This window comes from Excalfactoria chinensis, chromosome 5 (assembly GCF_039878825.1).
Source record: "Excalfactoria chinensis isolate bCotChi1 chromosome 5, bCotChi1.hap2, whole genome shotgun sequence".
Classification (NCBI taxonomy): domain Eukaryota; kingdom Metazoa; phylum Chordata; class Aves; order Galliformes; family Phasianidae; genus Excalfactoria; species Excalfactoria chinensis.
In genome coordinates, this window is record NC_092829.1 from 53,162,684 (window position 1) to 53,186,454 (window position 23,771).

The following is a 23,771-nucleotide window of genomic DNA, read 5'->3' on the forward strand; positions in this document are numbered from 1 at the left end:
CTCCCACCCGCCCCGCTCGCTCCCCGCCGCCGCCGCCCTGCGCGCAGGGCCCCAGCGGAGCCCCCGCCGCCCCGCGCCCTGCCCCGATGATGGACAGGAACTACCCGCCGACCCCCAGCTTCGCCGAGCCGCTGCCCCCGGCCGCCGCGCAGCCCGCCGCTGCCTGGGCCTACGAGCGGGGCGCCGGCGGCCCGAAACCCAGGTGAGGAGCGGCCGCCGGGGGGACGCGGCGGGGAAAGGCCGCGGTCTGGGTCCGGGCCCGGCCCCGCGGGTAGGAAGCCGGGGCCCCGCGCGGCGGGCGAGGCCGCTCTCGGGCGGCGCGGCGCGGTGCGGCCGGTCGGCCGCGGCCCTGCGGTGGGGCGGGCTGCCTGCGCGGGGCGCGCCGCCGCCGCTCTCCGCCCCGGAGGCTCGCGCCGGGCTGCGGCGCCGCGGGTTCAAGAGTTCAGGCGGCGCTGCCTGGGCCGGGCGGGGAGCGGGGCCCGCGTGCGGCGGGCGCGGAGCGGGAACAATGCGGCGCGGCGGAGGGGTGACCTCGGCCCGCAGCCGCCGCCGCCGGTTCGCGTGATCCGCCCGCCCGTTTGCCCGCCGCCTCCGGCGCTGCGTGCGGGCCGCCTCGCCGCCAGACTGGCTGGGAGCGCCGAGGGAGAGTTGGTGGAGTTCCGGGAAGTGCGGAGATAGCCGGGCCGTCTCGTTGGCCTCGCGGTGTTCTCCGAGTACGGAACTCCGCTGGGCTGCAAGGAGCGTTGTCTGGGCGGTGAGATTTGCGCCGGTAGAGCTGCGGTGCCGATCTGTGCGGCACGGTGTGAAGGCAGGCGGCGGTCTGAGGATGAAAACCTGCCTTTCAGATAGATGCGTGTGTAGCCGGGGACCTGCGGCGATCCGGCCGTGTTTTGGTATGCCTGGTCAGATGAACGGGGCATCGGGTTGGAGGACTGCTACGCTCACCTGGTCCGGCCTCATCGTGCAGGCCACGGCGCTTCTTTTTGTTGTTTCCCTCTGTGTTTGAAGCTGGAGCTCGTGCTTCAGAACGTGGGGTTACAAATTCCCAGTGAGTTCGCAGTTTTTGGGTTGTGGGGTTTGGAAGGGACCTTTGGAGATGGTCAGGTCTGAGCCCTTGCAGCAGGTTAGACAGGAAAGCATCCAGGAGGGTCTTGAATATCTCCAAGGAAGGAGACCGCAGCTCCTCTGGGCAGCCCGTTCCAGTTCAGCACAGTCCTTGGTGAGATGTAGCTGACTGCTCTGCATTTCATTTCTTACTCTCGAGCTGAAGGTGGCTGCCTTTTGCAGTCCTATTGATGTTGGCAGCCCTATGGTAAGTCATGCTTTCCCAAGAATGAATTCTTTAGAATTTTCATCAGTTTTCTGTGTTACGTTCTCATTATTGAGAAAGATAACTTTCTCAAGTTTGTTACCAGGCTTTCTCTTTTCTCTCTTTCTTTTTACTTTTTCAACTTTGTTTATTTGGTTTTCTCCTGGGTGCCCTCCAATTTATTGTCATTCTCCTTGGACTGCAGACAGTGTATTTTATAAGCAATTAAACTGATGTTAAGAAAGAAGATCTCTGTGTGGCCCAAGGCTCCAGGTTCCCCATTTCACAGAGAGCTGCAAGGAGTGTTGGGTTCCCGGCCACAACCTGGGCTCTGTGAAGCTGCTTTGGTCCCCTCAGAGTTGCCAGCGGGGTAAAACAGGATCTCCCACTGTTCTATTTCATCTTCGTTTTTTAATCGTTGGACTTCTCTTAGTCATGTTAATATGTTGGCTGCAGCGGTAGTCAGCGACATGCCCTTTTTGTATTGCTCTTGCCAGTTTTCAGCATCTGTGGAGGATCATGTCATCTGTTCCATGTAGAAGCTTTGTATTTTCCAGGTCAGTTAAGAAACACTGGATCCCTCCGGGGTCTTTGAAGAAACACAAGTGATTATTTTCTGCGTTCTGAAAAGCAACAGCCCTGCTTTCAAAACACGACTTCAATCTTTTTAGTAGGTGCTATTTTAAAGCAGTATCAGTTTTATATGTTGGAAATTCCTTGATGGAAATGGTACAGGGAGCAGTCCCAAGGCGAGTACCTTGCAGAAGCTTATGGGATCATTGCCTGATACCTGTAACACTCAGGCTGCCTTTCATTCCTAAAAGTTTAATCTGGAGGTTGTGTAGATGGTGATAAATGGTATATTTTTAAAGGTGGCGACTGAAATGCACTATGAATTGTAATATACTGAAGTTTTCCTGTATCAGGTTCTTCTTTAGGGTTCGCATTGTTTGGTAAGAATTAAAATACAGTAGGATGTAAACTGCATCAGGGACAGTGTTAAATACAGTCTCAGCGCGCACAGGTGTTTCTGCTCTCACTGATATTCACCTCAGTGTGGGTGGAGAACTGGGACATCAGAGCCATGCTGGTCACTACTGAGGTTGGGAGCAGGTCATGAAGGTGCTGGAACGGAGCTCAAGCACTCGTGGTTTGCATTGTAGATTGTTCCAACCGCTGGTTTTGATTGTGGCTGACAGGTAGTCATCTGAACAGCTGAAGCTGTGTTAATCTGATGTTAAATTACAAAAACGTGTGCCGTGTTCACCTGGTACTAGATTGGAGAGAATGTGGCCTTCAGGTGGTACAGCCAGCAATATTTCCGTCAGGCTGTCCTGATATTTATGCTGGTGCAGGCTGTGTTGTGGCAGGCCGTGTTCCCTTTGTGTGCAGAGCCTTGTTCGCAGTCGTGGCTCATCAAAATGATTTCCCCTCCCTACAAGCTTTGCTTCTGTCATCCTGTACTTAACTTCAGCCATCTGGTTTTTATCCTGCTCCTTATTTCTTGCAGGCACTGTTTTGTCTGTGCAGTGGCACTGTTCCTATCAAAGGAAGCGTGTGGTGGAGTATTGTAAGGACACCGTTACCAGGTCTGCTGTGACATAACTTATCCACTAGTAAATAGAATTCTCAATGAATTGAGAATGGGTGGTGAAAATGGAAATCTCCAGAACCTCTTCATTAGCTAAGAAGAGATCAGTCGCACTGAGGAGCGCTTGGGCAGCGCACTCAAAGCAGCCCATAGCAGGAGGGCTGAAATGGGCGCTCCTGTCCTCCGCGCTCCCTATTTCTCCCGTGCCTCTTATGCTGTCTCTCTGCAGCTGGAAGGAATTCCTGCAGAATGCTTCTGATGACCTTTAATCTCCTAGAAAACCTTCTTTCTGCACAGATGCTGTCTCTTTGGTGACACAGTCCCGTGCTGAGCAGCAAATCGGTTTGTTACTTGCTTGAGGAAAAACTCGGTCTTCAGCAAAACATGATGGTTGTGTAGTAGTTGGAGAGACTGTCATAATTACTTGGAAGGAGAAATGCTAAAAGGCGATAATGATGATGAGTTTCTGGTTGAGTACATGTCCCACTTGGCAAGCCCTCTTGTTTTCATTCAGAGAAGGATTTTTTTGCTAATTGCTCTTCTTCGGTGTTAGCTCAGCTCTAGGACCTAACCCTGTGTTGTGTCACTGAATGACAGTCACAGCTATTTGTTATTTTAAACCTGATGGCATCTGCTGTGGTCTTTGATGTTTCTTCTGGCCTGGCAGTCTTTGTCCATCTTTGTCCTACCCAGAAGTATGGGTTTTATGGCACTTAATTTGAGACGGTTCTTTACAATAGATAGCACTGACATTTGCTTAGTGTGACCTATATTTATAGCAGCTAATGTAAAATAACAAACTGCTTACTGATAGTTCAGAGGGAAAGTTATGTAACTGCGAGACTTTAACTTTTATAACACACCATTAGGATTCTTTTTCTTTTCAACTTACCCTTTTTGCCTAGCTGTCAAGCTGGCTATAACAGCTGTATGGTTGTGACTTGGGTAGGACTCAATCTGAAGTTATTTGTGCATAGATGTAGAAATTGTAGGAAATAAAAGTGAAAAATGCAGGCAGCGTAGAAAAATATAGAACATAGAAACTTCCTGAGAGGTAGAAAACAATGTTTGTTGTTAAACATCTTTTCTACAAGCAGGTCTTTGTGATGTGGTGTTTCTCATGCTGAAAACTAAAGGTTATAAACGGAACGTGTGTAAAATGTTTTCTATTAAAAGGTGAAGGCACAGAATGATTAAATAAAATGTATAAACATATAACAAGGTGAGTCGCTTCTAAATATTACTGAACTTTCTGTCATGCTCTGTATTAGAAATGTTCATACACACCCAGTGGAACACTAACAGTCTATGGAGTAGCACAGGTATTTTATGGGGACTGAATGAATGAGCCCAGAAGGCATTTCTGAAGCGATGTGCTGCTGACCTGTGTGGGAGCATGCCAACTACAGCAAGCGCTTCAAGCACCTTGTTATTAGCTGCAGAAGGAGCTGAGGGTGCAGCCCTGCTGTCCTCAGCAGGTGTTCTGACAAGGCTTTGCTGCCCAGATCCCCAGGAGGAGCGCTCAGAAAGGAACCCCGTCAAACACTGGGTCCATCTTGAGGTCACCTACGATGATATTTCAGATGTGAGCTCTTTCCCATGGAGTTGAGAGCTTCACCGCAGGTTACTCAATACCTCCTTGTTCGGAAAGAAAGGGGTTTTGTATTCTTTCACCTTTGCAAAAAGTCTTTCAGTCCGTATGTGTATCTTATCTTTCATCCTGTTACTTTAAGTGTAAGCGTTTACTTTGTATCGTCAGAGAACAACCTTTTCCCTTTGTTTCTTCTGTACTTTTGCCCACCTCGTTGTTTTTTTTTTTTCCCCCTTTGGAGATGCTGTTGATCCTGGCGTGATGCTGTCTTGGGAAGGAAGTTGTTTTTAGCAAAATCTTTGTTAGAAAAAAAGCACCTCTGCCTGGTTTTATTCATTATAGACAATCTTAGAGCTCTGATACATTCACAACTCGTGCGTATCAAAAAGTCATTTTGTATTATGAATGCCCGTTCCATACACTTAAAATAAAGTCGGTTAAAAGATAGCACGTGAATCTTGTCATTTCAGACCTTCCTTGGTGGCCTTAAGCGGGACAAAAATAACTCTGAATGCCATGCAGACACTATGCAGCATTCAGCCTCTCCAGCAAGGCGCGTCTTGCTGTGCCATGCAAGTGATAGAACTCGGAGGAGTTTCAAGCAAAGAGAAGAGGTGCGTTCGGGGACGACTGAGCTCTCAGTTACCAAGCACCAGATTTACCTGTTTTACAAGGCAGATCTCATCAGTTTTGATTTTGTAGTCTCTCCTTTTGTTGCTTCCTCGTCTTCTTGCTCTGAATGGGCTGTTACAGGTGAATGGACACTCTTGCTGTCCTCAGAACTACTCTGGCCATGGGTTAAAGGGAACGGGGGGTAGGGAGCTTTTATTCACCAACACCTGCATGCTTGGATTTTCTTATTCCAGAGCTGTTCACTGAGAGCTTATATGTGTTAAGACAAGCTCTTATTTGCCCGCATTGCCTTTCTTTTCATCTTCCTTCTACATGCCTACCTCTGATGCTTGCCTGAGACTTGAATAAGTGTAACCAATTACACCGAGCAGGTAAAAGGCACCCTTAGGCGTACTTATCTGAGAGTAATACTATTTACATAGGAGGATATGAAGGAATACTTCTTAATAACTCTGTATGAGTTGCACAGGGCTGTCATACGTCTAGATTTCATTGGAGATAGTTCTCTTTTTTTACCTGAGTGTTGCAGGAGAAGAATTAGACAGTTCTGGCCCTTCATCTTGTGTTTCCAGATGTCTGGCAGTTTGTCTAAAAGTTCTTAGACATTTGGACTGTGGCAGACAAATGGTCACTGCACGTGTGCTGCGTGTGTGTGCAATCAGGCTGATGTTCTGAATGTACCAGCCTGTGCTGCACGCTGCGTGTTGCACTTTGTTTTGACCAGGAAATCCCTTTCAGAAGTATGGCAACTTAGTGTTTCACACCACATCCTGTTTACTTTCTCTCTTCTTCGTGTCAAAAATTCCGGTGCTAGGCAGTGAATAATCCTTCAGTTCATATGTTCCTCACATTTCCTTATTCTCTATTGAGTCTACCAGGGATAGCATTTATACTAAGTTTTTCTCGATTGCGAGTGTTTGCTATACAAAGGGTGATCCTAGAGAGCTGACACCTTAAGCCTCTGAGCAGCAAGCACTTGATGGCTGATTTCAGTTCAGTGCTGGGGCTGGTGATGTGGATGTCACCAATCCTCCGAGCTGCTGAAGAGAGCTGGCATTTCCTTCTGATCTTTTCCCCTCCAGAAAACTCCCTTCTGTTGTTCTCTTTAAAAGCAAATAACGGTTTTTCATCGTTTAGAAGGATTTTATGACTTGTGTTTGTGTCATCTCGTTCTCTCTTACTACTTGTTTTTTGTTTAGAAGCCTGCCTGAAAGTTAGAAGATCTTACAATGAATGCTGGGGTGTAATACGGGAATTTGTTATGTAGGGTGAAGTTTTTCCCAATGGAAAGTAAACACGGTGCAGCAATTTTGAACAGCACGGGTTTCCCTAGTTGAAGTACTCAAGCAACTGGGTTCAGATGGTATGAATAGGAACTTCTGCTGACAACATGATAAGCAGGGTCCTCTTTGGAAGGCTAGAAATGTAGGTGATGCTGTTTTAAGATGAAGTGAGCACTGGATGAATTTAGCTTGAACACTTCTTCAAGAACTATGCTTAGCTTCCTTATAAAAGTGGGGAGCAGCATCCTCTGGTGTTTCCTTTAATGTAAAGGACTCTTGCTGATGTGTTTTACGATGTGAATCATGATGTGAATCTTTTCTGAGCACGCCTCCTACTTTAGGATAGAAGGGATGTTAGTCACAGAGGTGCCTCTTTATTGAATCTAAAGGAGGTGATCTGAGCTGCTTACCTATTGCTGTGTGTTGTGAGGTGGGGAAACCAATGTGGGTAACATCTAGGCTTGCTAGAAGACTTAGAGAATATTTGGTTGCGGGGCTGTGCAGATGAACAAGGAAATTGCAGTTTGCATTCCTAAATGTAGGTGGTGAGTAGTTGCCTCAATTCTGTGCAAGTTCTGTGGCTCTGGTCTGCAAAGCTTGAGCTTCACAATGGTTTAGAAATACTTGCTTTGAAACCTTGAGAAATTGACTCTTATTTCAGTACAGGATGCTTAAATCTTTGCTTTTGGGGCTTGGCCTCTTTTATAAATCTGAGTGGTCTAGTGTGTTGCTTTAGTTTCCTTAGTTTAAAGTAGAAGGTAATTCATGGGTAATTTGACTGTAAAGTGCTTGGAGGTGTGGTGATGGAGAGGTGTTGTTTAAGATAGCTCAGTTGATAGGACAGAGATATTTGCATCTCTTCTATCTTTTGTGATTAACATCTCAACTTCATCTTTTCCACACAATCGGGAAATAAAAAGCTTATTAAGAAATCAAGCATTTATATAGAACCTGAAAGGTAATACTTAAGCTTACCACAAATTATGGCACTGTAGTAGTGGAGAGGGATGGGAAGGGTTGCAAAACATCTCAGGAGCTGAAATGAATCGTCTGTTTTATAAGGCATTGATGCGGCTAAGCCGCATCTTCAGACAACGCTCTGCTGATTTTTTAAAGATAAAATTTTGCAATGAAAAGTAATGGAAGATTTTGGTGTGCATCTTGGCCAACTGTAGAGGACTGTGCTGTGTGCTCAACTGTTCGTGCTGTGGTGTTCTTGAGAAGAGCTTTGTATGTCTCTAAGCAAGCTTCGGACATAAGGTGGTACCAGCTGTGTTTCTGCAGGGAGCAGCAGAGCAGAAGGTATCGGGGAAACTGTGTGACACATCTTCACCTTTCAGGTTATCTTTGCATATTTCATAGCCTGATTTTTGTAAACCCCGGTATTTGTTTTTTCAGTGGTGCTTTTCTGAAAACAGATTTATAATTAGGAACTCCACAGGTTCCTTAGGCAGGCAGGCCAGCACTTGCACTCACGTATTGGGGTACCATTAAGACTGTTTTTGCTTTCCTGAAGCAGTTCTGCCTTTCCTCTTTAGAAGGCTCAAGCATAAATAAGTCAGGTCCATTAGCATGGGAATAAAATGGAGACAGGTCTTTGTTGCTGAGAAATCCTTTTTCCTCTGTGAAGAAATGACATACGTTCAAGGAAAGAATCACGTGAATGGTGCAAACCTGTGCTCGTTCCAGCAATTACCTACATATGATTTCCTGCCTAGGAGTTTAGTTCTTGGAAGCTCTCACCTTGGCCCTGGAAAGCAAGGAAGGAAGGAGCGTTTCCTCTGGCGAGTACCTCAGGCATTCTGTGCCCAAGCACCAGCGGTCTCAGTCACATTCATGGAGGCTGTGCGTCAAGTGGGAAATGAGCATTGCTTTATGAGTTCATCTTTAATGAAGGAGCCTGCAGTATGTTGGCTTTATGCTGAATGCATAGTCTGTAACTATCTTAGAAGCTGAGAATGCAATATAACAGGCAGGTTGTGAATAAAACAGGATGTTGTATTTTACTGTAATATAATACTATTGAAGTCTAACTCTGTGTTTTCTGACCTTTCGGAAGCCTTCTATCTTACAGAATAACAGAGCTTAAAGACACCTTAAAATGTTGTCAACTCTTTGTTTTCTTATGCGATAGTTCAAAAACAAGCCAGGCAAATGCAATAGATATCTGCTCTTGGGTGCAGTAACATCCGACCTGTTCCCTTTTAAGACATATCAGCTTCCAGGGTAATTTGCTAATTTCTCAGTGGTGTGCTTCATTTTTTGAGCATCAAATTATTTTTCCTTTTACTTCGCAGCTACTGTAACTATTCCAGGCTATTAAATACATATATATAATTTGTGCAAATATTGGTTGACTCTTCAAGTGTAAAGGACTCTCTCTTGTATAGTCCAGTGAGAGAACCAAGAGAATTTAGATACAGGGTGTTGGCTCCTCTTTGTTTTTAATTGGACCTTCTAGCATTTGAAAGCTTTGAAGCACCTTTGCTCTCACGGCATTGTTTTTTGTTGGTTTTTTTTCTTCTTAGCATGACTGAGACTGGCCAACAGAGGTGAAAATTTGCACATCGTATACATTCCTAAACAACATTGCACTGAAGTGAGCCAGAAAACCAGTCTGTGGACTGAACAGGGATTTGTTTTCCTTGCGCTGGTATTAAGTGCTTTGTGAAGTTTCAGAAGCACATTGGCCTATCAGTTGGACAGTACTGATTGACTAGAAGGTATTAGCTGTATTGAACTCATTTAAGGAACTGCTTTCTTCCCAGGCAAATACCTCAGTTCTTTATGATTTTGTTTTCTCAGTCATTGGTGTTTTCCTTTCTGTTGTTTGTTTGATTTTTAAGTACAAGATCCATCTTATTTTGGATTAAATATACGTACTTCTAACATTGTTTTACTGACTGTGGCAAAGTCCTGCGACTTCCATCGCTGTGAGAGAGGGCAGCTGAAGGCCATGCCATTTTCCATTGGCCCTCCGTTTCATCTATAATAAATATGATGTTTCTGTTCTTTCTGCCTTCATAGGATGCTGTGAATATTTATATATATTCTTCTTTTTAGAAGAATGTTATTTTCAATATTTAAAAATTGAATGGTCTGTGCTACTTGGCACTTCATCAGCTTTGCTTTCAGGCTCTTAACTGGACCTCACAGTTGGCTATTTGAAGAGCTACCTGGAAGGAGATGCCTTCGCAAAGTGTCTGAGCTTTGGGATAAATGGCTAAGCACATTTTGTTGGATTTCTTTTAAATGTAATTTAATTCAAATATACTTGAGTTAACTTTACTCCTATTTCACATGAATCTCAAGTCAGATAAAATGCAAATGATGAGTTTTAAGATATTTCCTCATCCATATGAAGATACTGGTGTGTTTTTAATCACTTTGGTGATCTAGTTATAAATGGACTGTGTGCTTACTCATCTTCCCACAAGTCAGCACACCTCTGTTGTTTTCAGTAAGCCAGAGGTGGGCAGCCCCAAATGAAATCACATTGTTTCCCTCGCTTACCTTGCATCCGGCCGCTTCACGGTGCATGTCAGGTTGATGATTTTTGTCTTGTTTAGGTTGGTTGTTTTGGACTTCCGTCTTGTAAGCCCGAGAGCTGTGCTGTGTTTTGGAAACAGCTCGTCTTCTGGGTGTCCAGTTTCATTGTCAGAACAGTCTTCACAGTTTGAATACTTTGATAATGTCCTGTAATTTAAAGGAATTCACTTTTTGAAGCTGTTCTCATTTATATCAGAGGCAGGACTTACAACAGCCTAAGAATGAAAGAATGAAGTCTTGCACCCAGCAATATCTTTTGCTTCTTCAATGTCCTGTCTGTTTTTCATAGAAGCATTATATGTTTCTCTAGGGCTGTAAAGAATTGCTTGGGTACTAAACTTAAGGGAAAAAAAGTCAAAATTGTCAACTGTAAAGAAAATTGATATTGAGAATTAAGTAGAAAGGTGATTGCTTTAATACATAGCAGTGTTTTTTGTCTTCGTTTTGTTCCGTATGGATCCTTAGGGCAGAGCAAGGCTCTTTGAAGAAAGCAAGCAAGCTTTTAAAAGGCTACTATGTGTTTTTAAAAAGGCTAGTATGTGTCTTTTAAAAGGCTACTATGTGTCTTTTAAAAGGCTACTTTGTATCTTCAGTACTTACTGCTGCTACATTTTGTTTCCTTGCAAAAGCGGTGCTTCCCTTCTGTTTTCAAGTTAAGAAATGCACCTATTGGTAGCATAAAGCAAATAATTGTGTTGGCAGCTGAGGCTGTTGGCTCATGCAATGTAAGTCAGCACCCTACTGCAGTCGGTGACCTAAATTTGTATGAAATCATTAAGCTGAAGAGCACCGTGGTGGTAAATTACCTTCACAGCAATATAAAAAGATAACATGAACCGTTGATTCAGGAAATACTTAATAGTAGGTAATTATAAAGAGCTGTAAGTCAAGGTTGAGGTATGCTAGTAACAGGTAAAGTGCAAAGGATACACATTTTGTTCAGTAAATTTTACTAGATAGCTAATATCTTCTATCAAACCAAGCAGTGCAGCTGACTAGTAACAGAGTTATTTTGCTCTCATTGACAAGAATGATTGCATCTTTACAGCAATGACAAATAGTGATAGTTCTACATAGGATATCTCTGATCTTTTGAATGGAACTTTTCAATGAGCGTACTTTCAGAGGGAGCTACTTCCCAAATGTGTATGTGAAATCTGCATTGCTTTCCAGCAGTAGTCACTCTGTTGTGCATTTAACTATGCCAGCAGAAGTGAGAAATGGCTGTGATAGATTAGTGTTAAGGAGAAATAGATTTGGCTTCTACGTAGCAACTAATAATAACCAACCAGGTACCAAGAAACAGGAATATGTTTTCTTTAGGAAGTAATGTAGTATTTGAGCACAAGTGGGAACACTTGTGATATTCTAACAAACTGTGAAACTAGAGTATGAGAGACTAGATGGCCATAATGATATTTGCCATGCTCAATGGATTTTTGATATGGGAATTACAGCCTGTGTAAGTTCATCTGTTTAAAAGTTAAATTTCATAAAAAGAAACCCCGAGGCTGTAATCTTTCAGATTGCTGTGCTTGTGTTTGGGATAAGCCTATGTAAACCAAAAGCATATATGCAGGCTTTTAGAGATAAGAATCTACATTCCAGCAACAAGTAATTATACAATAAACAATTAACTGTTCTAATAAATACAGTGTCTTTATTGAAAGCAGACTCATTTTTGAGGTTGCGGTTGCATTAACTGTGAGCTGGGCGTTTGTTTAAAGAATAAAATAAAGTCATCCTATGCTTTGATTATTCTCATGATAGAAATAAGGAGGAAGTTTATTCAAGTAGCTTTACTGGAGTGAAGAGATTCTTGTAGTTAACAGGTTTCTTGAGGTATGGTTCTAGAGGTTATTTTGTGTTCACTCTGAATTGAGATTTGGCAGTTCTCTAAAAATACATTTACTTATGTGGAAGTCGGCACGTGCAATTGATAAATGCTATAGCTGAGGCTTCTTGTTCTCTTCTAGAGTTCTGCATTCTTCATGCTTGTGCCTTAGCTTGGCATTTGGAATATATGAGCACTCGTATCCTGTGAGCAGATGGGATGGAAGATGTGTCTGCTATTAGCACAGCTCAGGCTGGAAGCTAAGCTCGAAGCCTAAGATGCTGTGTCCATTATAGACTGGCTTCAGCAGTTAAAATGTGTAGATGTCACGGTACTGTTTCAGGCTTATCAGATCTCCACTGCCTACTCTTGTCATCCTAATGAAATGAAGTAAATCCAGTAGTGTTGCCAATTTTTATATTATGTGGTGACTTCCACGAAAGTTTCCCATGATCTCATGATTGCTGGCATCGAATGTTCCCATTTTCCCTTGTGTGGTGACTGCCCCCTCATCCTAGGGGATGCAGAGGGTGAGTGAGGTCCCTCACAGCTCTCTGCAGGGAGAGCTGTGGGTTTGGTTGATCGTGTCTTTTGGCATCTGGTTACAGCTGCGTTTTGAACCTAAGCAATCTCATATGAACACTGAAGTAAGTATCAGCTACCTGTAATCTTAACATCAAAAGGCAAATTGTACTGGCTTACGTTTTCTCCTTTGGAAGTGCTGTACAGAGCTTGAAAGCGTTGGGATTTTGTTTTGCTTTCTGCCCCTTTTTAGGTCTTTCAAGTTGGAAAACATTAACACTTCTGGCCAGGTCCTAATGTTGCTTGATGTTTAGTTTGCATTTCTTTATTTCCTGTGTTATTGCTTTTGTACCAGCTTTAACACTTATCTTCAGTTTGCTTCCAGATAAGCCTGGTCAAAACATGTTAATTTCGATGCTTAATTTCCAAAAGCTGTAGGTTGTTCACTTGCTTGTCACTTACTGGTGCTCTTGTTGACAATTCTGATAGTGTTGTAGTTGTACTTTATCTGTATAGCTGAATGGTTTTGTTCATAATGTTTAATTTCTTCCTTAGCTTAAGCTATGGAGGAGGACATCCATCACATTCAGAAACAGATCTTCTTCACAGACAGACATACACAGCTTCTCATCAGCTTCCTGGATACTCTGCTACACACCATCCTACTGGTAACTATCGATATTATCAGAGTAAAAAGAGTTCTGTTGCTTAGTTTTAAGATGAATTTTTTAATCAGAGGGATTATTAAATAGGTAGTAGCAAATGGTGCAAGGAAAGCTGATTGTGTAGTAAAAAGTTTACAGTTGGCTAATAGCTTTTATCCAAATGTCCAAAGAAGGAAGGAAAACATAAGGGGCAGATCTCCTCTGTAACTTACTGTGTGTTCCTACGTTCTTGCACTTTAAAGTACAGCTTTTCAGATTATGTCATACGCAAAAGGGCCAGACATTGAGTTTGCCACAAAGCCAGCTGTAGAAATCATGTCGCTTCTTTCAGACTAAAGCAAATAGAATAAATAATGCAAGTAGGAACATAATGATGTAAGTACTTACATGTACAAATTAAGACCCGGTGCTGGAGGAAAACTTAGAAATTATTCTAAATATAGTAGTAAGGTGAGCTGTATAGGGCCTGTGTTAGCATCAGTCTGTGCTCCTGGTGACGTTCTGTCTGCATGTGAGCAGAAGATAGAGCATGATCTCTTCACAGAATCACAGAATGGCCTGGGTTGGAAGGGACCTCAAGGATCACGAAGCTGCTGTCGCCCCACCACAGGCAGAGCCACCAGCCTCCACACTTAATAGCAGACCAGGTTGCCCAGGGCCGGCCCCATCCAACCTGGCCTTGAACACCTCCAGGGATGGATCATTACAACCTCTCTGGGCAGCTGTTCCAGTGCCTCACCACTCTCATAGTAAATGTGTACATATGTGTAGTGTAGTATCTCCTACCCCTCACTTTGCAACCCAGTTTCTGAGGTAAAGATAGTAGAGCTTATGGTCTGGCAGGTAGTTGCAATCTCTTGCCCAGGACTCTGATCAGCATGATGAGGGACTGGAATTGCAGGGAACAATCCAGGCTGCAGGTCCCGTAATCTTGACAGAATTTTAGCTACTCAGAGCTTTGCTATCTATGCGTTACTTCCCATCCAGCCCCCAGACACCAAAGGGTATGGACAACAGTTGTTGAAACAAGGAATGAAGCCAAGGCCCCATTTCTGGTGCCAGTCCCACAGGGAAGTGCAAGATGCTATAAGCTGTACAAAAGAAAAGATTGGTACAGAAAAACTGAACCCATTTCAGAGAGGATTCTGAATGTTTAAACAGTTCATGTAACAAGTGAAACGGTGAATCCTGCAATGAAGGGAAAATATTGATTGATTGCCCTGAATATTATTTCAGACCATCATATTTGATAGATGTTTGATAATGGATATTTGAAAATGTACCACTGAGTTCCAATTTACAGGCATAACGCTACGAGACACTTAAAACAATGAAGGATGAATGTACTTTAATATTGTCTGTCATGTTTCCCAGGTTGTTTTTAGTGGCCTATGAATGTATATCCTTTATATTTGCTTGAGCTTCTTATAAGAAGTTGATCCGAATTGCCTAACTGCTTTGTTTCATTTCCTTCTGGCCCCTACCCAGGTCTTTCAGGAATTTTTGATACCGGTATGCACACCTCTGGAAGTAACACTAAGGAAACTTCAGTTATGAATTTTCTCTCTGCAATTGAGTCTCGCACCGCCCAGGCAGTCTCTTCAGGATCTACCCTTTTGCCGCAGTTCAGGGCTCCTTCCTGGCAGACAGGTGAAAAATTTCTCTTGAAATATAATTCTGTGGTGACTGTGATTGAACATTTGGGATTATTGAAGACAAAAAAATATCCTACCGGAAAAGGCTACGTCTTCTTTTCCATCCTGGTATTTAAAATCTCAAAATCAATTAAATTATATTAATCTCTTAACAGAAGATATCTAGGAGGGCTTTAGATGGACAGGATTTAATTTTATCTAATTACTCCATTTCATTATCTGACTTTCTGTTTGGATTTAGCCTCACTAACACCTTAGCAGACTTCTCATTCTCAGACTCCTATCCCTGTCATAGTTCTTCTATGACGGTGCCACTAGAAGTTTATGGATAACTTTAGCTCATTTGTACACAGGGATTAACCAAGGTTTTTCTCAAAAAGTGGGTCTGAGGCGCATGTTGCATTGTAATCAGTGGCTTAATTCAAAAATAAACAAATTTGCCATCTTTTATAGCAGGCTGACTGCCTTCTGTAAACTTCCCCCATCTGTCAAGCCTTCTGTGCAGAGCAGGAAACTTTGCATATTTGGAGCTTGCTATAGGCAGCCACACCAAGAAAAGTGTTGCTGCTGCATATGTGGTAGCTTCAAGTTATGCTTAATCTTGGACAGTGATTGTGCTTCTGTGCAGTGAATCAGAGCTATTCACTGATCTGACAGAAAACACTCTTCTTTTTTTCTCTAGTGGGTTAGTTTTCCACTCTTTCAGTAGTAGGAAGGGCTTGGAGGAGAACTGAAAATCAGCAGTTAAAATAGGAATACATTGTTCCCCTTTCTTGCCCTCTGGATGCCCCTACCTTTGTGTAGTGGTAGCAATCAGTAAATGAGAACCCAGTTGTACATGATGTTGCAGTTTCTTAGAGTAGAAAAAGAAATGCATTAAAACACTGCTTATACTTTCTTACTCAGAAAGACCTTATTGTTGACTTGCGAAAAATACCTTCGGTATCATATCTCTTCATATCATTATATGTCTTGAAATGAAGAGAAGAAACAAAGACCTTCTTTCGCAGTTTCACCTGACACTTCCAAAGTCATTTTGTGATTAAGTTGCAGAAGTATTTATAATGAAAATTGAACTTTTTACTGAGATATTTGCCTCAAGACAAACTTTGTTTACTGACAGCTTTTTAAAATTCTGTTTATTCTTTAATAATCACTTACTAAAAGCTATTTTAATTGTCCAAGGAGAACGGAGATTAGTCAAACTGTATCTGAGATTTTACATTTTTCCACTTTACGTGTATTTGTAATTATCTCAGAGGAAAGGGATTGCCTTACAGATTCTTTTACAAGGAACTTAATCCTCCTTGAAAATAAATTTGCCTTCCTCATTTGATTTCATATACTTTAGAAGTTGCACATAAACTTTACCAGTACCTGCAAGTCACCGGATAAAAAGTAAGTTACAGAAGTATTAGAGAGAGTGAAAGTGCTCTTTCAGTTCTGTATTACAATTGGTATGGTGTAATTTTGTCTGCTCACAGTGTCTTAAAAGTGTCCAGAACTTTTAATCAGTTGTCCTCTACTAGGAATTCTTTTAAAACTCAAATAAAAACTAATAGAAAGCCTTTGGTTTAAAAACAGAACTCTTGTACCGATTTTTAATCCAGAATTTGCATGATAAAGATGCAGGTTACTTTCCATGGGTAACCCACTGTAGGTATAGAATTTGGAATTCTTACTGAACTTCTCTTCTTGTTTGGGAATTACCCACAATAAGTGCTTCTCCTTGTGTGTTTTTTGTTGATTCTAGAGGTTGTATATGTGTAAATGTTGAAGATCTTGTAATGAAATAATTCATAGAAATGCACAGTTGTAACTTGTAAGCTTCCTTATGTTCTTTTTCCCTTTATATTTTTTGTTTCTTTCCAGGTATGCATTCCTCAACAGCCACAGAACTATTTGTCACTGGAGCGTTGCCAACCTCTGGAACATTTCCACCAACATCTGCTTTATCGGCGTATCAGCATCCAAACACATTCAGCAGTAGAAACTTTGCTACTACTCCTTCTCTTACTCTTCAAGATACTACCTTCAGTGCTACGTCAAATGGCCTCTTAACTACCCATGATCCTTTATTACAGATTAAAACATCACAAGGCACTGTTCCAGCTGCTTTGACATTTGAGCGCCTAGGCAGTTCTGTTTTAAGTACCAGTGTACCACCTCAGTCGTCAACATATCGTTCTGCTCAAGAATCTGCACCCCATCTTTTGCAACCTCAGTTTAGTTTGTTGCCTTCAACCATTGGAGGAGCTCAACAGGTTTCTCAGGCATATAGCACATCTGTCTTTACTGGTTCCACGGCTTCTATTGATAGAGCACTTCAGCGAGAATGTAGTGTTATTAAACACCATCAGCGGCCTTCGAGTACTCAGTCCGTTCAGGCTCAATTGACTGTTTCACAGCATTCCTTACACAGCTATTTAACGAGTACAAGTGGAGTTAATTTTCAGGATACATGTAGGCACTCAGCATTATCCTGCAGTCCAGTTGGAGATGTTACTCAGGTGAGCAATGGAGGACCACAGCAGAAGACTTCTCAAGTCACAGTGGAACTTGCTCAGTCTTATGCATCTGCAGTTCCGTCACCTGGCTTTCCACCTGCTTCTGCAGCAAAAGTGAAAAACTGTTCCACAAAACAGCCTCCAAGGTCCACGAAGACCCCCAAACCTCAGAGCATAGCTCCCCCCGTGCAGACGCAAAGCTATGCCAAAACTGCACAAAACCAGAGTTCTGTCATTACAGGCCAAGCACAGATCTATTCTACAGCACAGCTCCCAAGTCTGTTGTCAGTCAGCCAGTCTCAAAATTATATTTCTTCCCAGGCTCACAATGTGCCACCTGTCAGTCACTCACAGGATTTCTCATCTAGCAAGGTTGAGAAGCTGCCCACGTTGTACAAAACATTGACTTTTTCTGGGCAGTCACAAACTATTACTTCTGATAGTCAAACTCTAAGTTACTCCTCAGATGAACAAGTTCTAACTTCGGTTCCAAATGAGAACTACTCTCCACAGACAAGGGAACTTTCTTCTGTCAGCCAATCTCAGAGTTACTCTTCTAGTCACTCTCAGGGTTTATCTCCAGTTAGCCAATCCCAAGTTAGCTTTTCATCTCAGTCACAAGTTTTATCAGCTGTTAGTCCTTCAGAAAGCTATTCTTCAGGGCAGTCTTTAACATTAACGTCACCTTCTCTTCCATTTTCTGCCTCTCCTCGGATACAGACTCTTCCAGCCTCAAGTCCTAATCAGAGCTATATTTCTTTGCATTCTTCCCAGAACACTCAGTCACAAGAATCCTCCTCACCGCAGTCTCAAAAGTTTTTGCCATCTGTCCAGTCTCCTCCTTTTGCATCCCCAGCTCATTCACAGGCACTGCAGAACAGCAGGCCTTCCTCAGAAACAAAGATGTACGTAAAGGGGAAATCAGACTCTAACTTATATGCATCATCAAAACAGGAGGATGAATTGTCAATGCAGGATATGCAAGTTTTGCAACGGCAAGCTTCTCTTGAATCTTCCACCCAAAGGCTAACCGATGATGAAATCAGTGCTCAGGATGCATCCTATCGGGTCACAAAAGCAGATGACCGATACTCTCAAAGTGTAATCAGAAGTAACTCTCGTCTTGAAGATCAAGTTGTTGGACTTACTCTTCAAGGAACAAAAAAAGATGAGAGAATGGCTAATACAGTGGAACAGCTTTCCCAACATATTGGCCACATTGCTAATTTAAGCCATGATATGAAAAAAACAGCTAATTTAATGCAATCAACGCAAGTAAATATGAGTCCTAAAGAACTGAACCAGCAGCATTCTCTTATGCATAAGGTACATGAAAGTAAAGCTTCAGAACAGCAAGGCCAAATCATTAGTACATCTCCGCAGGTGCAGCCTCATGCTTTAAGACATGGTCATCAGCTGTGTTTGCCTGGTGCACAGGTGCTTCTGGAGTCAACCTGTGACTTGCAGATTCTGCATCAGTCAATACTGCAGTCGGGTTTAGGACAAGCAAAGGCATCGCCACAAGTGCAAAGAATACAGAGTCCTCAACAGGTGACACATCCATTCCTTCAGATGGATGGCCATATTATTCAAAGCAACGGGGGTCATTCTCAGCAACAGCTTCATACTCAAAATTCAGAAGTAATGAAAATGGACATTTCTGAGCCCTCAAAACCACTACAGCAACATTTGACAACAAAAGATCATTTTACTCAGACAAATCAACATGATTCAAAAAATCCGTTTGTTTCTCTTAGCTCAATATGCTTCCCAGAATCTATGCTTCTCAGTGATGAGAGGAATATACTATCCAATGTAGATGATATCCTAGCAGCAACAGCGGCAGCCTGTGGAGTGACACCATCTGACTTTGCCAAATCAGCCTCTAATGAAGAGGAAATCCGGTCTGTTGAAAACAGTGAGGAGACCAAAACACAGTTCCGATCAATGGATGTGAGACATGTGTCTTCTGGTTTCAATGCGTCGCCTGCTATAGTTGGAAAGCCAGCAAGCATAAATAATATTTCTCTTAATGGAGGCCAAATCACTATAAATCTTACACCGGTGTCAGCAATACAGACAAAAGCTGTGAACCTTAATCATCAGCACACTGACGCTTCTGATCAAAATGTACCAACAAGAATGACCTCTCCTACTCTTGGCCCTGGTCAAGAGGAGCAAGAACAAGGTGCTGTTCCAGTTAAGAAACAGTCTAGCATCAGTCGTGAATCTGAAGAAGATAACGACGTTTCTGCTGATGGTACACTGAATGCAAGGGACATAGATTTTGTTTCAAGTGGTAAGAGTCTAAGTGAAGAAAGTGCTGTTTCAGAGAATGATTTTAATATGAGTGGTGATGATGGTACAGTAGCAGGTAACCAGTCAAAGGGTCCATTGCAATCATTGCCTGTGCCCCAAAGTGGGGCTGAAGAAGAATGCCAAGATTTAAGTCAAGGGAACCTTCAGAAGAAAAAAAGCAAAGGAAAAAGCCAAAACAAAAATGCTGCAGAAGAAGACAATGCAATTCAGAAACAGATAAAAAGAAGCGGACAGTGTAAACGTCAAAACTCAAGAGGAAATGATGCTTGTTTGATGTACTCTTCTCCTGTCTCTGAAAGTTGTTACGATACCTATCAGCATCAGGAAAGAATGAGGCAAAAGATTAAAGAAGTTGAAGAAAAACAGCCTGAGGTCAAAACAGGATTCATTGCATCTTTTTTAGACTTTCTCAAGTCTGGACCTAGGCAACAGTTTTCAGCTCCAGCTGTCCGAATGCCAAACAGGACTCGGCGACCGGTTACCCAGGTTGTTCGTGGCCCTTGCCTACAGTCACCCACAAAGCCTGTGCCAGCAGCAGCGCCTGCAGCTTCTGAGGTCACTGGAGAAAGTCCAACCAAAAAAGCTGATGAAGAACTTAAGAAGAACTTAGAAACCCTGCCTTCGTTTTCTTCTGATGAAGATGATTCTGTGGGAGGTAACCACGATCTTCAGAAGAGCATCTCTACTGCATTGTCAGCCTTGGATGATTCTTCTGACAGAAAGAACAAATCAGGTAAAACAATTGCTGCTAATGCATAGATTGCAGGATTCTTCTGCTGGTGGGGTGGAGAAGGGAGTGGGGGAAGAAAAATCTTGGCTATCTTTAATTCAGGTAAATATTTTACTTACTTTGTTTTTATTTGCAGCCATAATTAAGTTCAGAAGCTGTACTTTAGCCCAGACTTGGAATTCTGTGTCTGTTCTCTCCTCTGTCTTAGAATGCTCAGTGATTGTCATCCATAAACCTTAACAAACCCTCACATCCAGTGGTTTTAAATGTATTTTCAAAGAGTACTAGCAGGAGAACTAGTGAATTATTGCTGTCAGCAAAGGCTAAGTTCTTCCTGAGTTGTTAAACGTTTGCTTCCTGTGATGCTCCAGCTGTACAGAATATGTTTCTGAAAGCTTTTAAACTGAGTGCTGCTAAGTTAGGTAGTCATGTCTGAGATGGGAACTCTTTGATTTCAGCGGTATTAATCTGGAATACTGTAGTTTCATGTTGATCTGTGGCTTGCAGAAGAACAAGAGCTAGGAAATGTTTTGGGCAGAAGGAAAGCCAGCAACCACCAATGACAGCATTAGTCAGTTTTCCATTTGTTTGGCTTTTCAGTTCCATTTGTATTACTATATGTTAAGCTTTCTGCAGTCACAGCTTTTATTTGCTGCTGATTTGTTTTGAGGTATTTTTGACATACAACATATTTTTGCCGAACCAGATCTTTTCAGTGAAATTTGTTTTCTCTGGCCAGCAATTGAAAACTACCCAGTTGATCACATAACTGTGCTAGTAAATGTAAGGGAAATAAGCTCTCAACGTAATAAGCATTTTAAAGAAGAAAGCAGTGACTTTTTTTTCCACCTAGAAAGCCAAGATTTGGACATGGTTTGAACGTCTCTTTCTGATTATCTTAACTTTCATAAGTCACACTGTGAACAGCTTCCTAAGGAAGTATTCCAAAGGTGGTGTTGTTGTTGTATGGGCATTTGTATTTGCAAGGGTTTGTTTCACAGTGCTGCGATATCTTTATTATTAATAAGGATGTAGTATTTATGCTAGTAGATCCTTTGAGTTCCTGTTTTGTTGTATACTTCTGTTGTTGTTTTACTGTCATGTTTGCATAGTAACACAGAGCACAACAGTTCTTTTCTGTTGAATGTGTCTGTAACTGTAAAATAGTTTTCTAAGGCATCCATTGTTGTTATTTCTATATTTTAATACAATCAGAGGTATATTAGCTACAACATCTGGATTTTCTAAAGGTTTTGTTGTGACCAAGTTAATGATCATATTCAGCTCTTCACACAGGTGTTTCACTTAGAACGTATGCTTTTCATATGTATTGTAACAGATAAAAGAACTCTGGTTCCCATCCATGCTGCTAATCCTTGACGACTAATATTTTATTTGTATTTATTTATTTTGTTTTTGCTTCAGAAGCTGAAAAAGCGGCAGTCGCTTCTGCTGCCTCCACTGCTGCTGTAATAAAGCAGGAATTGCCGCAGATAACGTCATCTGTAGCCAGTGTGCAGGAGAAAACGAGTTCAGCTGACTCCTTAAAAGCAGCTCAACAGGATGCTGGGACTTCAGACCAGTTAGCAAAGATCCAGGCAACTGTTGCAATCGAAGGAGGTACTGAGGAGGAGAATACGGACAGTGGAGGAGAGGGCATGTACAGAGAACGTGATGAATTTGTAGTGAAGATTGAAGATATAGAGACACTAAAGGTAATGTGAATATTTCATGTGAGCATTAGGAAAAAAAACTCAAGCAAAATAAAGCACTGAAAGACCTCTGTATTAACTTAGCTCCAACAAGCTGCTGAAAGGAGAAAGGCTATGGATTGATTTTCTGCTCTTTTTGTTGCCAAGTAACCTCAAAGGTAGCTTTCTAGGGTGGGTTATGAATATATTTTGAACGTACATGACCCATTTTATCCATGATAATGCAGATCTCTATCTTAGTAACTTTTATTAATACTTGGAATTACCTTTTTATTATTTAATATAACAAAAAATTTTTCACATGGTATTGAGGCTTCATTTTTGAAAATGATTTTCTGAAGATTGCAGTAGGCTCTCAGGGCTTGGAAGAATAACACTTGTTGTGTGGAAAGCCTTGGAGTAGTCCTTTTTCTTTCTTGGGAGAGGTTTAGATTGAATGGCTCCGTAAGTTTCAGTGGTTCCGTTGAAATGGCTTCCATAAGCAACCAGTGCAGCTTTTTACAGGAGCTAGTGGGAAAGTTCCTTGTTGCCTTTTTATTTCTTACTATCATTCTGTTTCACATTCTAGTGGATTTTTCCCTTTTCTTTTGCACTTAAATAGCCCACAATTCTCGTATCATTGCTTTCTGATATTTTTTATTCCTTATTTGAATTCATCCTCTCAAGCCAAAGTTTTACATTAATTCATGTAGCGTGATCACATGAGTGTTAGCAGCTTTAAAATAAAACATTCTCTCATCATTTATAAAACAGTGCAAGTTTGATGGATTTTTTTTTTCTTCTTGTTATTTAAATATTCCTCGGAATATCTAGGAACCTGGAAGCCTTTTTTGCTGCCTGTTATGTGATCTTTGTGTTTTTGTTAGGGACGTATTTAATAGAGCAAATGGATACAACATTTTAAAAAGTGCAGCTTTGTGACTCCATTGCAGGGTTTGCTGGTTCTGACACTGAGCATAGGCAAAGCTGTTTGGCACGGCTTCATCCTCCGAAGGTGAAGTTTGTAGGTCATTAAGCTTACTGTAGTGAGTGTCATAAAGGTGGCACATGATAACTAAGCAGTTGCAATTTGAATTGCGTCTATTTCTGTTTTATCCCTGGATAACTTGCTCAAAAAATAATAAAACAACAGTGCACAAACACACACATGAGATAAGAACAAGCATTGTTATTAGCAAATAATTTTCTGTCCTTACAGCTTGCTTTGCAAACAGGAAAAGAGCCTCCAGCTATTTGGAAAGTACAGAAGGCCTTATTGCAAAAGTTTGTTCCTGAAGTGCGGGATGGACAGAGAGAGTTTGCTGCTACCAACAGTGTGAGTCTGAATGTCCCTTAAGAAGCTTCATGGCTACTAAATTCTAGGTTGGAAAGGACCTACAAGATCATCCAGTCCAACCATCCTCCCATTACCGTAGCTACAGCAAACCACTAAACCAGATTTCGTAGCTCCTCATCCAGATACCTCTTGAATGCTGCCAGGGTCAGCGACTCCACCACCTCCCTGGGCAGCCATTCCAGTGCCTGACCACTCTCTGAGAGAAAAAGTTCTTTCTTATGTCTGGTCTAAACCTCTTCTTGTACAATAAAGTGTGTGGAAGCAGGCTTATGAACCAGTTGCTTTCTGTGGGAAGGGTACATGGGTGGTACAATTTCAACAAGCAACCCTTAGCCAGCAGGCAGTCCAGTAGAGGTGTGGTTTATTAAATGGAGAAGGCAAAGCCCAAAGTACCTCTGACCTCATTTTCTCATTTTAAGCATTACTTGAAATCCATTGAATAATTCCTATTAAATTATGACTGCTGTGGGATGACTCATCATTGTATATGAACTGATTGTTTATTATTGAATTATTAAGCTGAATAATTCTGCTT

The 23,771-nt window shown here is 42.1% G+C and overlaps 1 protein-coding gene across 6 annotated transcripts in view; it reads left to right on the top strand.

The window, feature by feature from the left end:
- Positions 1-23,771, top strand: part of QSER1 (glutamine and serine rich 1) — a 30,770-nt gene continuing 6,999 nt past the window's right edge. The window contains exons 1-6 of one of the 6 annotated variants that reach the window (XM_072337973.1): positions 1-202; positions 12,868-12,980; positions 14,466-14,627; positions 16,505-20,191; positions 21,614-21,903; positions 23,099-23,215. In XM_072337973.1, the coding sequence (XP_072194074.1) occupies positions 87-202; positions 12,868-12,980; positions 14,466-14,627; positions 16,505-20,191; positions 21,614-21,903; positions 23,099-23,215 (4,485 nt within the window). In that variant the 5' untranslated portion in view covers positions 1-86. The other 5 variants (XM_072337972.1, XM_072337971.1, XM_072337975.1 and 2 more) reach the window with 5 other exon arrangements.